This window comes from Xenopus tropicalis, chromosome 3 (assembly GCF_000004195.4).
Source record: "Xenopus tropicalis strain Nigerian chromosome 3, UCB_Xtro_10.0, whole genome shotgun sequence".
Taxonomy (NCBI): Eukaryota; Metazoa; Chordata; class Amphibia; order Anura; family Pipidae; genus Xenopus; species Xenopus tropicalis.
The window spans coordinates 52,794,511-52,814,387 of NC_030679.2; the positions used below are offsets into that span (position 1 = coordinate 52,794,511).

At 37.8% G+C, this 19,877-nt stretch overlaps 1 protein-coding gene across 5 annotated transcripts in view; it reads right to left on the reverse strand.

Moving 5' to 3' along the window:
• Positions 1-19,877, reverse strand: part of ppfia2 (protein tyrosine phosphatase, receptor type, f polypeptide (PTPRF), interacting protein (liprin), alpha 2) — a 209,640-nt gene that overhangs the window by 121,441 nt on the left and 68,322 nt on the right. The window contains exon 1 of one of the 5 annotated variants that reach the window (XM_031898890.1): positions 5,521-5,926. The exons of 3 other annotated variants lie outside the window; for them this stretch is intronic. In XM_031898890.1, coding sequence (XP_031754750.1) covers positions 5,521-5,682 — 162 coding nt within the window. In that variant the 5' untranslated portion in view covers positions 5,683-5,926. Of the gene's footprint in view, positions 1-5,520; positions 5,927-19,877 lie in introns of those variants that run through there. One more of the 5 variants, XM_031898891.1, reaches the window with a different exon arrangement.

A 19,877-nucleotide genomic window follows, 5' to 3' on the forward strand; every position in this document is an offset into this window, starting at 1 on the left:
GGATGCTCATCAATAGATTGGAATAAAACAAGGTTCAAATCTTCCCCCTATTGTTATTTTAGCCCATTTTGGTTAGGTGCTATGAGGTAAGGGTTAAATACCAAAACAGATAACCGGATGTCAGATTATATTCAATAATAAGAAATACAGGTTAGATTATAAAAAGCTGTTAAGCAGTGGCCACAGTTATGCCAAAAATGCACTGCTAGTTTCTTGTTTTTCCAATTACATTTTTCACTGGTTTATTGCACAGCCAAAATGAATTTTCAAACTTTAAGGATTATGTTTTGAAGTGTCTGCGGTGATTGTTTTTGTGACCTGCGCTTCATTAACAGTTTGGTGCTGCTTTTCATGCTGTTAGCAACTTGTTAAGCTTTTATCTTCAGGGCGCAGAAAAGATTTACCTAATGGTAACATCTATATTGTGTTATAGAGTTTTAATAATATCACATTTTCTTTCACCATAGTAATCAGTTTCACATTAGATGAAGAAAGAAATCATATTTAAAAATAATGAAAACAGAAAAACCATATTCATATAAACACGATATACGTACTGTATAACTGGTTCTTTGTTGCAGAGGCCACATTTGTGCAGGTTTTTAAGCCACAATGATGGCTAAGTTGCCCAAAGTGGCTTGATCTGTTATACAGTAGGTAGTTTTGTTAAGGAGCAAAGTGGCATGGGTATCTCTAGTTCTACATTGAGTACTACATTGATATATACATACTACATTTGTATTTAAACCATACCTCCTAATACTTACGTGAGATGGGGTAACTTAACAACAGGGGCAAAATGTAAACTTTTCTAGCAAGGTATAGGGGGGAATTCACAAAAGTAGAGATGGCCCTTTTTGGAGTAAAAGTGTGGAAAAACTGGTGGGAAAAAACTTTCTCCATATTCACAAACAGAAATCTGCCTAAATTCCATCTCAACCGCCACTTTTCCATTTTTTGGTGAAAGAAAGACAGTTTACAGACACTTTTGTGAATTTGTCATTTAAACTACATTTATACAACATATTTTCCCGGCATTTTAAAAATGGAGTAAAGCTCAGTGTAACTGTCAGAATAAATGTAAGCTCTTCTGTTTTGCTTTGTTTCACCCAGTCTCCATTCAAACCTCTGGTAGGAGCCCCATTGGGGGATCATTAACATGTTAACGGGGATAGACTCATTGTTAGAGGATAAGTCTCTGTCTAATCCTAGAATTATAGGGGCAAAAAGCCTCATTGACATTTTATAAACAAGTAAAACACTGATTAAACAAAACATTGATACGTTATATATAAAAAGTTTTTTACCTCACATTTGCATTGTTATGCTAGTTTTAGCTTAATGAATGAGGCAATAATAACATTTTGAGTGAATATATTGTATACATTTTTATTCAAAGGAAAAGTAAAGCTTTCCAGGCAAATTTTTAGTTTTAGCAGCAGTTCCCCCTCTTTAATCACCTCACTGACATTTGTCCCAACTTATCTGTGCCCCCATCGCATGTCCAAAACTACAGAGCTGCATGACAGCATTGGCCCCCACCTTTAGCTGTGCCCCTTCTGTTCCCAGCCGCCATCTTGGTTAACAGCACATGCACACTGGCACCCAAACTGGGATATTGGGGTACAAGGTTGGACTGGCCCCCAACAGGGCACTTGATAAAAACCCGGTGGGCCCTAGTCCTGTTGGGCCCCTTTTCGCCGGGCATGTTGGCGTATGGGCCAGATTGCTGTTGACCAGTAATCAGTAGGGGCTAGAGAAGTAGTGTGGGGACAGAGTAGTGCAAGGGGTGGCCCCTGATTCCCTTTTTCCCCACAAAGAAGATATTTAGACCCTTACATCTCGTTACAGAAGTGGAAATACACAGAAATATAGAAAAAAATGATGTATAGTTTCCCTAGGCAAACTAAAATGACCCTTCAGGAAATGCCCCTAAAGTGAAATGACGGCATATGAAATGCAAAATCCTGCTGGCACAATCCTTATTCCAAGGCTCATGTAAATGTGGGACTGGGTTGGATGGCACTGACAGATTTACTAAGAGCAAATTCATAAAAAAAATGTTGGTAAAATGACAAAATCTGAAAACTGTCTGTTTAAAAGGCATATTCACAAAAGTGGAGATAGATGTTTGTGAATTAGGTGGCAAATCCAACAAATCTATCTCCACTTTTATTTTGTCTCAATATCACCATTTTTGTGATTTCCCCCCATAGAAATGAAACAAATAAATTGAAACTGCTTTCAAAGAAGTGGCAAGTACATGTTAAGCATTTGCAGCACCTCTCTATCTCTAAAGGTAAGGCTAAAGGTAAGGGTGAGGCCCCACGAGGCAGACTGTCAGCCTGCGTAAAAGTGTGCCTGCATTGGGAATCATTGAATTCACCCAGGTGCAGGCGCACGCAGCCGATATCCACCAACTAAGGTGGATTCAATGCTTCCGGGTGCAGGCATTACAAAAAGATTTTTTAAGCATACAGGTGGATTGTCACAAGGCTCACAATCTGCCTTGTGGGGCCTTACACTTATGGAACATTTGGAATGGAAACAGCATTTTTGTGCTGACATTTGCTCTATGTCTTCACTGGCTGATCCTGTGTCTGTCAGTAAAGGCAGCACGTCAGGTTTTATTTATTTATGTATATGTGCCATATATTGTATATGACCCGTGTTGCATTAACCTAAGAATATGTGGATACCTATTGTATACAGTATTTAAATAAAGATTTCGTATTGCGCATGTGCAAAGATCTGAGGGTGGATTGATCTCTACCCATTATAACCAGGAGAGATGTTAAAACATCCTCCTTATCTTCCCTGTACGCCAATACCACATATTAACACATGCAGATAATGAAACCAATGAACACAAGCTTGTCATAAAATGACTTCAATTATTCACAAAATGGACTAGAAATGCACATTGCTTGGTAGTACCTAACCATGGTGGAGCACAGAGACAGCAAACATTCTTTTTATAAATGAAACCACACATACACTTTTTCAGAATGCTTATTTATAATTTACAGCTTCCTTCCAGGCATGGGAAGGGATTAAGTGAAAAGCATTTGATAACTAGTAGCTGGATATGATGAGACTGGAAAGGGCCTTTTACATTTTCCCTTAGAAAAGGCTCTCTAAACAGGTTGTGCTTTTACTCTTACTTACTGACCTGTCCCTTCATAAAGTAAAACCAAAACTCAGCAACAAAATCTATTCTTTTAAAGAGGCCACCTGAAGTTGTCCATCTTTGTTTCAGCTGATTACACTGAGCACGCATGCCTGAGCAACCATATACTGTAACATCACCTTTCTTGACATATGTAACCTTACTTTCTGCTAATGTTTTCACTGTTTCTGTGACACCTATGCATACTACTGGCACTCAAAAGACAGATTAATAAGATTAAGGTAGGGAGCTCCTGTGGACAACAGGTTTATTATTGATAAAGAGCTGCTCAACATCAGCACTGGTATAGTAAGTTCAGCAAGTAAAATAAACCATTTCTAGACATATTCTTTTTTTTTTAGGTTCAAACACTGCGAAATCTGGATGAAATAACAATATACATTTTATATATAAACTTATGAAATGGTTCATGAATTGGGGGTGCCAATTTAGATACATAACAGAGGGTAAGTAACATAATGTAACCATTATTTCAGTTTCACAATTCATAATGTGCTAGTATATACTGTACAGTATTTATTCAGGAGTGTTGTTTGCATATATTATATCTTGATTGCATCTCTATGAGGCAGGAGCCTCTGTCCTTCTCTCTCTTTTAACACAAGGCATTTGATATTGGTAACTAGATACACATATATAGCAATGTTTGTTCCACCTATTACTGTATTGAAAGTACTGAATATACAGGCATGTCTATACAAGTACCGCTACATGGATATAAATTGATAAAAAGATATCTATAAATATATTTAAAAGCAAAAAGATCAGCACCATTGGAAAGTTTTGTGCCTCATAAATCACACTGCCGAGATTAATCAAGTGACTTTCCTTAAATAATAGAATCTTGGAGTGCATGCATCTGCTGATAGAAAGGCCTTATAACTGGTCACTCAAGGGCAAGCTATTGGTCACACAAGGACACCCACAGGTTGCATACATTAATTATACATGCATTGTGTAGTGCCAATTGTCCAAATGTGCAAAATTTAAGCTTGTTTTTACACAACAGATGTACAGGCTCAGTTTCCAAAAAGAGTTACCATTTTCTTACACAGCAGCAAATGAATAATTTTGCACACTCAAAGGATTAAGCCTATGTGAGCTTCAAAAAAATCAAATGATCTTGCTATACTTATCTATCACTGTTCTGAGAGGGTTGCAATCACAAGTAACATTAATCTGTATGAAGTATTTATATCAGGTCGTGCTTCATTATTTGTTTTACTTAATTGCTTTTTAGTTTGTAAGGAAAGGGGAGCTGCTGTAGTAGACTCCACGTGGTTATATGGAAACAGCATCAATCACACAATAATTTATAGTATATACTGCCCAGATTAGCACTGTCTGCACTGCATTATTAAGCACATAATACACCCATACAAACTATATGTATCACCTTATGCATTTACAGAAGAGTGTATAGCCTCCAGTCTTCAGCCCTACATCTCTTAAGTGAACTGCACCTCCCATCATCCCGAGTCAGGCAGATCTGCCATCTCTGCATTACTGCCACAACAAATTCAACACAGAATATTTTTGTTTGCTTATTGTTTTATGGTCAGAGCTATTCCATGATACTTTCCTTATATAAGGCACTCATTTACCATACCTGGTATTTTTTTTAATATAAGTAATTAGTCATATGTATATGCTGCAAAATCCTATTCTGTGTATCAGTATATATTGTTTTAGCATATTTTACAATACAAAAAGGCATACTGTTTAGACTGATATTGTACCTATGCAGAAAAAGAATGTTTATTGATTGCCAAAGACGTGTCCTTTAATGTAGCATTTCCCCAGGGAGTTTACTATTTCTTTCCTTATAGAAAAGGATGTCACTTTCAGGATTTTACAAGGTTGCACAGTATGCAAGAATAAAAATAATGTACAGGAGCAGTAGGAACTAATCCCTGTAGAAGGGGCTGCGTTAACTTGTTGACCCTTGTTACTCAGTAGGGGGTTGCACTCCCCCTCCCTATGCTGAGCAGAAATGACATATAAATGGTATGTGAATGAGTTAACCTGATCACAGAGGGGACACAGAATTGTTCCTCTTGTGCTGTTTCATCTTTAAAAGATTGTAGTTGCCCATATCATCTTTATAATATTCTGGCAGTCCTTTATATGCTGTGTCAGATAAAATTGTTTTAAAGTTACGGTTTCAACTAGATACGGTAGTATAGTTAGTCTAATGTAATAATAATGATAGGGACTGAAATAATTTAATTTTAGCCTGAATTGATTCCATAAAGATACAAATTAATAACCAATTGCATTCAAGAAGTCTCTCTCTAGAACTTTTCCATCATAATTTAAAGTCCACATACCTGGAATGTGTAGTACCTGGTTCCATTTGGCAGATGCACTTTTGGAGACCCAGAAACTGTGTTCATATCCGAGAAAATCATTTCTGAACTCACATTCGATACAATCCACAAAGTGATACAGATGCAGGCATGAGAATTAAGCTCCTTTATAAATCCGTTCATGCATTACAGTAGGATGGTAAGCAAAATAAAAATCTGCCCCATCCCTGTATAGATGCTGCAAAAGCATTCTGAATCTTTAACCCAAAGCATAGGTGAAGCAACGTGCAATGCTTTTAGTCACTGCCATCAGTACTTTTCAACCTGACAATGCAAATTAAAGCAGTTGTAAGGCAAACCATAGGAAATCACATAGGATGAAATAGAACACAAACAGTACATGAAGCCTGTAGAGAATCTGGCATTGCTTTGGTCCTGCCCATCTGTTCTCAGTGATAATCACCTCCCCTCTACCACAGTCTAGTAAAGTGATTAGGCTAAGCATTCCAGCTAACCAATAGCACATAGCTTCATTTAAAGCATGTGTGCTCAGTGTAATCAGAGGACCTCTTCTGTCTGACTTAACAGCATGCTGAGTTTTGTGTGCCGAATTCTCTTCTACTTCACTTGGAATAAGATTTTCCTTAACAATTAGTGACACTAAGGTAAAATAAAGTCTATTGCTATAATAAGGATTTTAATGCTAGTATATCCTTGATTTAAGCCATGTGATATAAAATACACCAAAGATACAAGTCGCTTTGTGCTGGTTATTTATTCTTTACATGCTGTATTTTACCTTGCACAGGGTCAGCTATAACAAAGCTTGAAAAGGAAAAGGTGCTGTCCATTTACACACACACACATACATACATAAATGTATGTATATATGTGTGTGATAAAATATACAGTAAAAGCTCTAGGGGGGCTCAAACGTATGGCTTTCTAACTACAGGCACAGGAACTGTTTGGGACATTTCTGTCCCTGTAATAATTGCAATCATTTAACCATTAAACCCCAATTTTTAGTTGGGGTCAAGTACAAGCTACTGTTCAATTATTACAAAGAAAAAAAGGTGTCATTTTTAAAAATGTGAATTATTTGATTAAAATAGGAGATGGCCTTCCCATAATTCGGACCTTTTGGAAGGTTCCCGGATAATGGATCCCATACCTGTACTGGGACATATAATATGCAACATTTATCAGCAGCCCAATGTTGATGGGTTTCTTTGACACACTTGACTTTAAGTGACATATAATGACCAAATTTGCCTGGCTTCTATAGGAGAGTTGTAGGCTATGAATCATGAATAGAGATTCGTTCTACACACGGGTGTTTTCTATGCATTTAGAAAAGCACAATGAGCGCAAGTCATACATCATATGCACCATCCAAAAAGCATATACAGTATTTATATGTGTTTATAATGCAGAAACAAACACAATGCAGGGAAGAGCAAAGGCAAACAATCATGAGTACGAGCCCTTATACATTGGAGGGTTTTCTAGTGTGTTGTGAATGCACCTAAACACATCGGTTAATTGAATCTATGATATTCTGCCTGGTTGTACTCTTAATTGTTCAGAGTTGCATTTTACGACATTTGCCAAATGCTGCATTTTCTTGCACTTGGTGCACATTCAGAAGATGATAGAACTGAGGGCTGCATTAAAAAAACACATATAAATACCATATATGCTTTTTTGGATGGTGCATACATTTCTAACTGTGAGCATGGCTCTGTATTTAGCTAACTGATCCCAACTGAGCTACTTTTCCTAGGAGGGAATAAAAATATTAATATGTGCCTAGGATTGCATCTTTTGGTGAAAAATCTATTGCAGAGGCTGGGAGAGTCAGAGGAACAGTGCACTAGGTCAGATGTAATAGTGGGGCACTTTGGGATTTCGGGGTGGTTAATTTGATCATAGTCTCTATAGGACATATTGTACATATTTTTGCACTGCTGCGCTCCCAAATTCTCAGAAAGGCATAAAGTAGATATTTGACTGTTTGTACAATAGCACAAAGGGTTGGACTGGCCCGTGAAGATGCTGGAAAAAATCCTTGGCGGGCCCCTCTGCACCTGGTCTGCTGCCAGCCCTGGATCTGTGGGGCAGAAGGAGGGGTGGAGCAGAGATACTCTGCACTGGCATATGATGGTGAGAAGAAAGGTACACAGGTCAGTAGGGAGAGGGTGCACAACAAGGGCCTCAGTGTGTGTGTGGGGGGGGCTTGTTCTCAATTTCAAGGGTCCGTGGTGTAACTATAGTGGTGTAACCCCCACAGGGGTTGCGGGGGTCCCAGACATATTTGGAAAATTCCTTCCTCTTTCCAGGAACTCTCCTCCTATCTATAAGTGAGGGGGTGGTGTGAGTTGGTAGGGAGCAGGTATGGGTGCTGTTGCTGGGCACACTGGTCTCTCAGAAGATTTTTTGCCTGCCATAGGGGTAGTTATGCTACTGGCAAGGGTAATTGCACATTTCAAGCATTTTGTCACTAAGTTCTTTTGTGGCTCCTTGAGTGGGGGACAAAATGCTCAATATCACCCACCCACTCAATATTGGGACAGTGTTTAATGTTTCAGGAGCAGCAAGCAATCTTTTCATTTACTTCTAATTTACCTGTGTCTGAAGAATGTAATGATTAATATTAATCCTACTGTAGTTGAAGATTTAATCAAGATAGTTCCCATGCTTTAGTGTTGGGAAAATTTTATTAACTCAAAATTTCCATTTACATAAAAGCCTAATCTCTAAAACTTACGCACAAACATTAACTGCTCTGACTGAATGTCAAGATGTACTCTGAATGCAGTAATGTTAACTATAAGGATTTATTAATACAACAAACATGGTAAAGCATTTTCCATCCATCAACTGCAATTGTATGGTGGATAATTACCTTAAAGGACCTAGACATAAATATATCCCCTGCCACTCACATACAGTTGCCCTCCAATTCTTAACATTTGACAGTGACAGAAGTGTGATGCATATGGCATGGGGAAAAAAATATAAAACCTGGTTGCCGTGGGGATGCAATAAAAAATGCTATCAAGTGCATGCTCTGTGTTATTATACAGATGATTTTATTATCTCTATATTTATAATAATCTGTTTAACCCCTTCCAAACATATTTTTATACTGTCAATTAATCTTTATTAAAGGAGAAGGAAAAGTATAGTCACTGAAGGGGGGGGGATCAAAATGTTAGCCACCCAACATGATTATAATCAATTACCTGAAACCCCGTGCTGCTGCAGAAAGCTTTTCACTCTGTTGCACATGGGCACCCGCCTGGGGCTTCCAAGAAGAGGATCCAAGAAGAGAAAGATTTCAGCTAATTGCCCCAGCCTGGGGGAATCTAACATACTGGCACCACCCAGTGATTATGTTGTTCCTTCTTCAAGGATATTCATCTTTGAGTTAATTTAGCATGGGATACAGAAGCCACAGATATATCAGACATAGAGATAGTGTTCTTTTTTTACTATTATTCTGTACTTTTTATACTTCTATATCTAGTTTACCACTCACTATCCAGAAATTTTTAAAAAAATGCAAGATACAGGGACAGCCATACAAACATAGGTGCTAAATTGTGCCAGTGAACTCATCTATTACAATCAGATTATTGTTTTGTTAACTTTGTGTTGGCTGATTTACTAACTACTGTATGTTCATGAGCCTAGGGCCTGTAATACCTTGCAACCAGACACCAGATATATTCAGAGGCAGGATTTAGATTGTTATAGAACAAACGTGCAACCTTATTGTACATAACCTTAGACAAATACATTTAAAAGCTAGCCACTAATTCTCTTACAATGCAGTTGTCTCATTATTTTATTCCAAAAGTTGAAGATGAAAAAAACCCTTTAACCTTGTAGAATATAGAATGTACAGGTGTGCACAACATGTGTGTAAATGGAAACATCCCAGGACTAGGGAACATATGTTTTTGAGCATGAATTTATAATTCAGTTACCTTAACATTAGTACACTATACCTGACATGTAGCATACTAGACTAGCATACTGTAGATGTGAATATAATTAATCACCCGTGTTTCAGGATTTAGCATATTTTATAAATCTAAATTCAGGGTTTAGTATATTTTTTGCATCTAAAAACTATGCTCAAACAATAACTGTTTTGAATAAATGAAATGTTTTCTGCCTGAATTTATGATAAGTATAAAGATTTATTAAAACAACAAACGTGAAAGTTCTTTCCACCCATTAGGCTTTGAATGATTTATAATTAGCTTAAAGCACCTAGACATGCACACAGGGATGTAACTTATATTTTGGTAACTAAAATTAAGTGGCTCATTGGTTTTATTTCCTCTTTCTTGTTTACCTTTCTTACCTTAACAATAAAAGCCAACAGCACCAGAATCTGTAGATAAGAAAAAAAAATAGCTTTTCTTTATAATAGGAATCTTGGTGCTTATAACACACATTTCCTGGAAACATGAGCCACTGCCTTTTTGTGGGATAGTTGATAATGTGTGCCATAATCGCAGCAATGGGACATGCTTTGAGACAATTCCTAGAATTTCCTTATCACTAAGAAAAGTGTGGCTACAAAATGCCATCTATGCCTTTGCCCTAAGGCCTATAAGCCATGCTGTAAACAATGCATTTGACATAGGATATGTGACAGCTGTGACAGAAGGCTCTGTTATAAAGCTAGAATCTCAGCCATAAAACCTCAGGACTTTTGCTTTTTGTAGAGGAGCTTCTGCTACCTTAGTCACAAAAATACACTATCCTATAAAGGCACAAAAAGAACTACCCTATAAATGTTTCAGACCTTGTAAGCTTGGCATTTTTATGACACGTCTCTATACAAACAGAGAAGCAGATACAGGATAGATTACCCTTGTTTGAGACCTTATATAATGATTCTTCATGTATTTTTTTATTTGTTGCATTATGGAAACTTTTAGTGTACAATATATAATTATTTGCCTTTTTTTTTTTTTTTACCAAGGTGCTTACACACCTAGCTCTTTCAGTATTGTAAGCCTCACTGGCTTTTTCACAGTCTTACATAAGAGGTGTGTAGCCAGGTGGCCCAGAGGTGTGCCCTAAAATCATTAAGAAATATTTTATGGAAGAAGATGTAACCCTCTCCCTTTGTAATGAACTATGTAAGAATAAATAGACCTCATTGGGAGCTGCATAGAATTAAGGTATACTTTGTATTATACCTCATAGGACTAGCTATTTAAAAGGCAATGCTGGAATTAGTATTGTGTGAAACAATCTTACTAGAACGATCAATCCAAATCGTGATACAACAGTGTTTTCTGAGGCGTAATAAAAACCTTTGCTGCAACTCAGCAGTATAATTATGCTTTATTTACAGCTCACTAATATCTGAAGCAGCTGCAGGCTGCTTTCTCTCTGTGATAATAGTCATTGAGCTTAGTACGATTCTAATGCATGTAGGCACAGCTAATAACCGCCATAAATAGGGAACATAAAATAAAGCTGGTGTGTTATTGAGTTTAGTTCTTTTACCTTGTTACTGTGTGTTAAGCACGAGTTTTGAATTATCATTTAATGCGATATACAGAACATTAAATTCCATCTAATTGCTTAAGTGATTAATTAAAGCCATTTTGGTCTCTGCAAGGAAACCAATAGATCTGCTTTGTTACATCTGTATCATTTGCTAAAGTTTGACACTCAGGTGCCAAACTTCTTCCAGGATTTCCTATATCCTAAAGGAACATCAGATGCCACTATGTATTACACGAGAAATATGGTGTGTCTTGAAAGGAAGATCTGCAGCTTTCGTCTATCTTTAACTGTAATGTAAAGTGACAAGGCACAGCCAAACCTATGAAGAGTATCTCCAGAGTAAAGGGCCTGCAATACAAAACAATATAAAAAAAGGATATTTGCAATAGTGATTATTTTGTTTTTTACACAGTAATGTTTTCATTTGTATGCAGTGTTGGACTGTTCCTCCAGGATACCAGGGAAACATCCGGTGGGCCCAGGTGTCAGTAGGGCCCTCCTGCTCCTGACCATTTGGCCTGTTTCATGGTCATTCCCTATTTCTGAATGAAAACAAAGAGGAGAGAATAGATGCTAGCATATAAATAAATGAGACTAGGTTGGTGAGGAAAGGAGGAAAATTAGTTTGGAGAGTGGGCCTATGGTCTAAGGTTTTCTGGTGGGCTCCTGGGTCCCAGTCCGACACTGTTTGTATGGACATATTTATCAAAGTAAAAGTAAGAGTTTACACTGCGATAAATATCCCCCGAAAAGTCTTATGCAAGTAAACAAAGACTGCCATGCTGTGTCAAGCCCTGTTTAACCTTTTGATAAATATGCCCCTGTATGTGTTTATACAATATGCAAATGTTAGGCAGTAGTAAAACTGGGTGCTATATGTGTTTTTGATTCCCAATTAATGACTAACTTAGCAATAAACAGCCTTAACCTAATATAACGAAAAGTATCTTTAGATACGATGGGAATCTATACAGGTAAAGGCAGTTGCTTGTCAAACCAAATTTTTCATGTGAATTCCTATACAAAAAGCTGTTGCTAGTAGCAACCAATTAGGTCTTAGCTCAAGGGTGATGAAAACTTATTACTGATTGGTTGCTACTGGCAACAGCATTTGTGCAATTTAACATCTATGTTAGGGTTACCATATCACTTGAAAATCCAGAGACATGTCAAGAATATCCAGCTAGAAAGGCTGCACTGATTTAAATTTAATTTAAACAAAGCTGTGTTTGTAAATCAGTCCCATGGATGTAGTGTTTCAGAAACTATCTAAGCAGTAGTGCAACCCTCCAACCACTTGCAATAGGTCTGTGGTTTCTTTAGTATACTATACTACAGGTCTTTCAATTGTTGCGTGTTTGGGTGGAGGTGCCCATACATGCATCGGCGGAAGTGACGTCATGCGCAATTGGTCCGTATGATGTCACTATTGTTCACTGCGCATGCACAGAGAGGTGACTGGAGGATACTTAATAGCACTGGGAGACTGGGGGGTGGGCACGAAATTTTGTTAGACTCCCGAAAATTTCAGGACAATTGGTGGCTCTGTATTATACACTATGGGGCATATTTATTATGCTGTGTAAAAAACAGTGAGAAAATTTTCCTCACATTGGTGTAATTTTTTTTACACGTTTTTTTTCTTCTGGCGGAACTTACATAAAAGAACTACTTTTTTTGGCAAGTTTGTTTACACAGCATAATAAGTATGAGGGCGGTTTTCCTTGGCACATATCATGCATGTGACTGCCATAAGGTTACCAGATTTCCAAAGTGAAATCTCGGAACAGGAAGGGGCCTGTGGCACATTGTAACATTTTTTATGCCATGTCCACATTTGTCCAATTCCCTGTTGCTGTACACCCGCTCAAGATCACAGCCACATACAGTATTTTAATCTTAATATATTTACCTAGAAAAGCTCCAAACATATTCCTTCCTTCAGTAACAGAAAATCTGGGGTGGAAGGTTTGAAGGACTTGGGAGGAGGGAAGGAGGTCATGAAATAAGATCCTCCTCCTGGAATAGCAATAATTGGCTGGGGGCAGCTCTGTTGCCATGGGGACAGATTTCAGAGGTGGGGACAATTGCCAGGGTCAATTTTCTATGGGGACAGGGAATCTGAAATGGGGCCGATAGTAACCTTAGACTGCCAGCTGCTCATTCACAGGGTATATAGCTAGAAACAGGTACAGTGCAACTGACTTGGTACCTCTGTGTCAACTGAAATACATTAAACCAACAACCAATTCACGTGTCACCAAAACATACATCTTATTGGAAAGATTAAACATTAGAAAATAAATGTGTATGGCTCTGAAGCCAAAAATAACTTGGTATCTAACTAGAGCACATAATTCTAGGTTTATTCAGTTGTGACTAGTTTTACATGTGAAAACTTGTTTGACAAAGCTATGAAAATGAAATGGCTCCCAGTGGTAAAGATACGCAGAACCTGGCTGATTACAGAATGATTTTAATTAACAACTTGTACTTGCTATGAAAACACATTTTTGTGAGAGAACTGGAAGTAATATTCATAGCACCTTTTAAATGTATCTTTGTGGCAGGCATGTTAAAGCATAGGGGTAAGGAAAGGAAAAACCGGAACCTCAGAAACAAACTCGGCAAAAACTGAAGTTTATTTCTGAAAAAAAATGTGCTTGTACAAGTAAGCCATGGGCCAGCAAAATGTCAGTGCCCAATAATGCCATTAGTAATGTCGCCAAACCTCCCATTTAATGACGGGTACTCGGGAAAATGGTATGCACCTTATTAAGATATATGTTTCCCTTGCATAGTACATCAATTTGCAGTGATGGCAACAGTCAGTATTTAATGGTTCAGTACATATGTGAGCAAGCTCAAACCATGTGACTTCATTTGGGAGTTTGTTGCGGGAGGACAGTCAGAAATATTGGGCTTGTTATCCATTTTTTTTAATGTGCAGGGTTAATTAAGACAAAGTGCAATGTGCAGAGAGCAGAGTTGCATCTGCCATTCCTGACTGCCAGGTCCAGGGTGGTGATAGCTACAGGGAATCTAAGCATCAATAGGCCCAATAGCATACCATTTTTCTAAGAGTCAATATTTAAGCTTCGCAATCATGTAGAAGTGCAGGAGTATGTATGGATACATACCTAACATATATTCATCAATGCACTCTCTACATTGAGTCAGATCACAAGTATTAACTAGATTAAGGTTTGATTTAAATAGTGTTTGGGAACACTGGTTGTACTACTGCCTATGATTAAGTACCGTATGAGTACGGAACGTGCAAGGCGGATACACCTTGGAGTTTGTATGTATATTGACTTTATATGAAGATTTGAATAAATGTATATTTTCATGCATTGGTTTTGTTACAAGATATTTTATCTCTGTTAGATCACCCGTAGGTGTGTTTGTACATGAATCTTGTGGTCTCACCCAATGAGCTAATAGTAGTAGTAGTAAAGGCAAACAACAAAGATAATATTCCATAATTGCAATGAATTGAAAGCAATAAAACCAAGTAAAATGAATAAGAATGAATGGTAATGTTAGTAGCTGTTATGCAAGGGGAATTTATTATGTCAAATGTGTGTCAAATATTTTCTAATTTAATCTAAATCTCGTGTATTTCTAAACAACTTTGACATCCATTCTGCAATCAGTCTGTTTCTCAGGGCAATTAATCATCTATACCTCACAGTGGTACTTTAAAAAAGGCAATGAAAAAACAAGTGTCAGGATTGCCCTGTGTAGCATAAATCATATTGATGAGTCCATTATAGGGCAGAGATTAAACATCTCACAAAGGCAGCTTGCTTGTATTAATTACACATCTGTCTGAATAAACCAATAGCTGCACACTGGCGCTATTACTTTGCTGCTTTATTTCAACCACTGTTAATAAAGCAAGTGTCACATGTGTATTAATGGAAGAAAGATCTTAAATATATTGGGCCTGATTCACTAAAGTTTATCGCACGCTTTTTTGCGGTAAAAAAGACGCGACAATTAGCGCGCGATTCACTACAGCATTACCGCATGCGATAAGTCGCATTTTCGCATGCGGTATTTCTCGCGCTAGTTTTACCGCATACGTTCATTTCCGTGCTGAAAAGAATATGATCGCATGATTCACTATAACTTTTGCTAAATATCGCATTCGGCAATGCGAAAATTAACACCTACTACAGGCAGGCGAAAAATTATACAAAAGTACAGTAAATGATTTTTTGCAATAAAATATGGACTTACAGTGTTATTTATTCAAGTATGTGTTTCCCCTAGAGTGACGCAGCCGCCAGTTTGCAGGGAAATGGTCATTTTTAATACAGTAATTTTCTGCAAGTATTGGCGTGTATGGCTAACATGGCATGCGTTCATTTGCGCGACTATTTATATTTGGCTACAAGTGATGAAATGTTTCGCCAGGCATGGATTCGCAGCGAATATTTGGACGTGCGTTGAATTTTTTTGCGGCGGATTTTTTCATGCGTTTCGCAAAACAATCCGCCAATGGCGAAACGCCTGAAAAAATTTGCCACGCAAAAATTCACCGCACATACAAAAATTTATACAAGCGTCAAAAAATAATAGTCACAGCAACAATTTTTTTGCCCGCACAACATTTTTGCCGTTTCGTGGATCTTTCGAAAGATTTGCTAATTTTCACTAAAGATAACCAGAACACATTTGCTCATCACTAGTGGCTACTATTTATAAGCATCTACTATTTATATGATACCATTTATATGCTACCATTTATATGTGGCTAATATTTATATACACCATTTATATGCGGCGACAATTTTTATACACTATTTCTAAGCTACCATTCATATGCGGTGACTATTCGCGGGCGTAATTTAGCACATGTACCAGCAAATACCGCATTGAAATAGTCTTCGCGAGTTAAATAACGCATGCAATATCGCGCGTAAAAAAGCGCGAGTATGCTTATAGTGAATCGTGCGAAAAATCGCCAAAATTAAGACGCGGTAAAAATTTTAACACACGCTATAAATAGCACACGTTAAATCGCACTTTAGTGAATCAGGCCCCTTATCTCTTAAAAGGGTCCTTCTTCCCAAAACTGTTTTTTTTCATATAAAATCTAATTCTAAGCAGCCTTCAAATATATGTTTATTAAATGTTCAATGGTTTTAAAGTTATTTATAAAAGTATATGCAGGTGACATCAGTGTTTGTTCATCCCTTTCTGTTTGCTGTGTGTGACTTTTTTTTTTTTTTTAAACAGGGGTCTTTTCGCCTCTATATCTACTAATCATCTGACTTGCAACATTGTTTCAGGAGTCAAAGCCAGAATTGCTGATAATATAAACAGCAAGATCCAACAATATTGGAAAATAATGCAGAATTTCGCTGTGAATCCATGCCTGTCAAAAAAATTCACTCTTCACTACTAATAGTAGTTTTGTGATATATTTTCATTGGTAAATCAGTACCACTCCAAATATTCATCTACTGCTGTACCATCCGCTATAGCTGGGGTGTTATTTGGTAAAGGATAATTGGCAACTGTTCCTAAGGTCCATTGTATCATAGTATGGACAGCATCAAGTCATGGCCCCTTAAAAACACCCCGCCAGACTCCACCATAGCCAATAGCCAATTTATTAACAATAAGCCAACCATACCATAGCTTTACACATTGTAAACACTAAAGAGAAAACTGTTCAAATCCATCCTCTCAAATAGTCACTGAAGGCTACTTTTGTGGAGATCACCTGTTCCCGACCATACAGAAACCCCAAAGGCTAGAGCCCTTTTACTTAACCACTACCCTTTTAACAGCAGCTGACAGCCACAACCCCTAGCTGTTGATCTAAAACTTCCACCACTATTCTTGGGCCTAAACTCCCCTCTCTTAGAGCGGCCTCATTTAGCTGCTAATGCAAAAGTGCCCCAAACTCATACACCTCCATTATAACCCATAATAAGGAAGGGAGGACAGGGACTTAAAATGTAAAATTGTGCTTATTTCTTGCTGCTCTGCACACTTACACCTCCAACCTGCCATCCCATGGCCAATCACCAGATGGACTGCTCCCAAATCCCTTAAAACCTTCATTCCTTTAAGGGAAAATGTACCCCTATTTTGGAATGTGCTCGTTCAGTTGGGCTTATGAAGAAAAGGTGCATAAAACAGAAATAAATATAAATGTATTTTATTTTTACACAGACATACCTGATTCCACAGATTGAAAGGAAACCATGAGTCTGTCAGTGTGTTTGCTATCTGTGTGTTTGGCAGTTCCCCGCCCCCTAGAGCCTCATTGTAATGCAACCTTACCCCTAGCTTGTTCCATTGGGAAGTGATAGATTCTGGGACTTGAAGTCCTTCTGCTTTCCAAAGAATCACTGCACCGCTTGTTATGTAAGCAGAGGGACTTCAACTCCTATTATCATTTCACAATTGAACAAGATGAGTAAAGGGTTGCATTACACTGTGAGCCTAAGGGATCTGTCAAATCAGGTATGTTTGTGTAAAAAAATTGATTTATGTTTATTTCTGGCAGTTCAAATAGTGTTCATTACATTACATTACATTAACATTTATTTATAAAGCGCCAACATATTCCGCAGCGCTGTTCATGTACCTTTTTCTACATAAGCCTACATGGGTTCATGTAAAAAATGGGGAGTCATAATTTCCTGGCCCTGTTCCACTTCCCAGTGCATGGGGCCCACTTTTTTGATAAAGTTTTATAAACGTAAAGCAGTAACAATGCTACATTCTTCTCATGTCTAATCTGTTCTAATCAAGCCACCCAATAACAGACTTTGAGTCTTGAAATAAGTAGACTGCTACAGGCTATAGAATATCAGGGGTTAATGCTCACATGCAGCCAACTAGATGCTTCCTCAGAACAACAAGGTGTTATTTTCCAAATAATAATTGTTAACAAACATGTGAAACTAGCCCACCAAGTTGTACAATGGACTTGAAGTGAAGATCATGGAAAGAAATCAAAGACACATGGCTTGATGAGATACAGTCCAAATAAACTCATGTGTCTTTGCTACAGAGTGAATGTTCATTTTACTTTAATAGGAAATATGTGATTTTAGTAAAGTGGAAAAGATTTGGTGCTTTATAAGTACAGCTTGTACATTAAAAAAAACTGTTCAGTCAATATAAAGGCAGTACTATTGTACATATTATTCTTTCTGTAATTGCAAATAAGACTATTCACCCAGATATTTATAAAATATATGCCTATAGTGTAGTCATGGTAACCTCACATTTTAACTGCTACAGGCAATATATTTAGTGGCTCTTAAATGTTGACCTTTTCTGCTTTTGCAGGCTTAATGGATTGGTATTACATTGGCATTTCATAAACATTAGTTATTACAAACATTTTCTGCAAAACAATAGGCTTCACATCTGTTTAATAAGGAAAACAACTTTACCATGGGTAGGGGTATAAGTCCTTCTTCCTGACTTGTGATGTTCATTTAAAAGAAAACCCAAAAAAACGATATATTGCATATCAATTAAAATAACCAAGAAGTATTAGGATAACATAACAACGGCCTCTCTTATAGTTGGAGAATGCATTTTTATGCAGATTTTATCAGAAGCAAATGGATAGAAAGTATTTAAATCTACACTGATGCTTTATTCATGCAGTGTGTACAATGGATGCCTATCAAACAAACACATTCATGGCTGCCATCCACAATACAGTAGATATCAATTTAGATGAAGGGGTTATTTTTGGTGTGGTTCATGACAAGTTGACATTTTGTTTCTAATGCTAGGGCTGATTGTAAAGAATAAAGGAGAATCAAGGCTACCATAGTGGATTCCTGTTCCCGTGGGAGCTATGCCTGCAGCATTTTGTCATTGATGAGGATGAAGAAGCTGTTGGACTGGCAGTCAGTGTCACCATGATTATTTCAGCAGTAAGCAAATGAAATTCCAATAAGGCTGCAATCACTGTAAAAGTGTCATCTAAGGTTAAATAAAGAATAAAAATAAAACAATGTCAGAAAGGCTTCAGTTACAGCAATGGCTTGCCAGACTAACAGACCATAAGATTTTTGTTGTTGTTGCTCAGTATTTGCCAGTATCACCATTTGTGTTGGAAGAATATTGTCTTGCTGCTCATAATGACACTATATAGTAAAGCAAAATCTGTTGCAGAGACAAACCAGCTGTGACAAGTTGCCCCAGTTGCATATTGATAAGCCCTATGGTGCATGCTACTTGAGTAATTTTCCAAGGCATTGTTAGACACAAAAGGTTACCTCTTCCTGCAGCTGCTACCATCCCTGGAAAATATCTGTCTGCGCTGGTTTGTGCTCTACTCCAGGGAATATGGATACTGTATATCGAAGCCACAGTTGCTAATTGTAGCAGTGTTGTTTCACAAGCAACACCTTTCTCCTCTAGTTGTTACAATAAAAGATCCTCAGTAAAAACACAAGCTATAAGGCATTTACAAAGACCTGGGGAAGACATGAAAAATGGGCACAAGTGTGTGCCCCTTATTGCTCATATAGGCAGCACATCCTCTCTGGGCCTGGCTTCAGTCTGCGCTACATGCAAATAAAAACCCTGATGTGAGGAGCAGAGTGGGCAGACACTGGCCAAGCCAGCCATAGGGCACAAGTTAGGGGATAGGTAAGGGGGCACGCCTATTGGCCACTCCTATTTGGCTCCTTCTGAATAAAATGCTTCCAAACTCAGACAGTGCTGGTTTGATTGTTGTGGTTGCAAACCATTCAGGGAGAGAGGAAGGCAGTGTGCAAAGTGCTAAAACAAAAAAGCCAGTTCTCCAGTTGTGTCCATTTCTGTACACACTGCCATCCTAT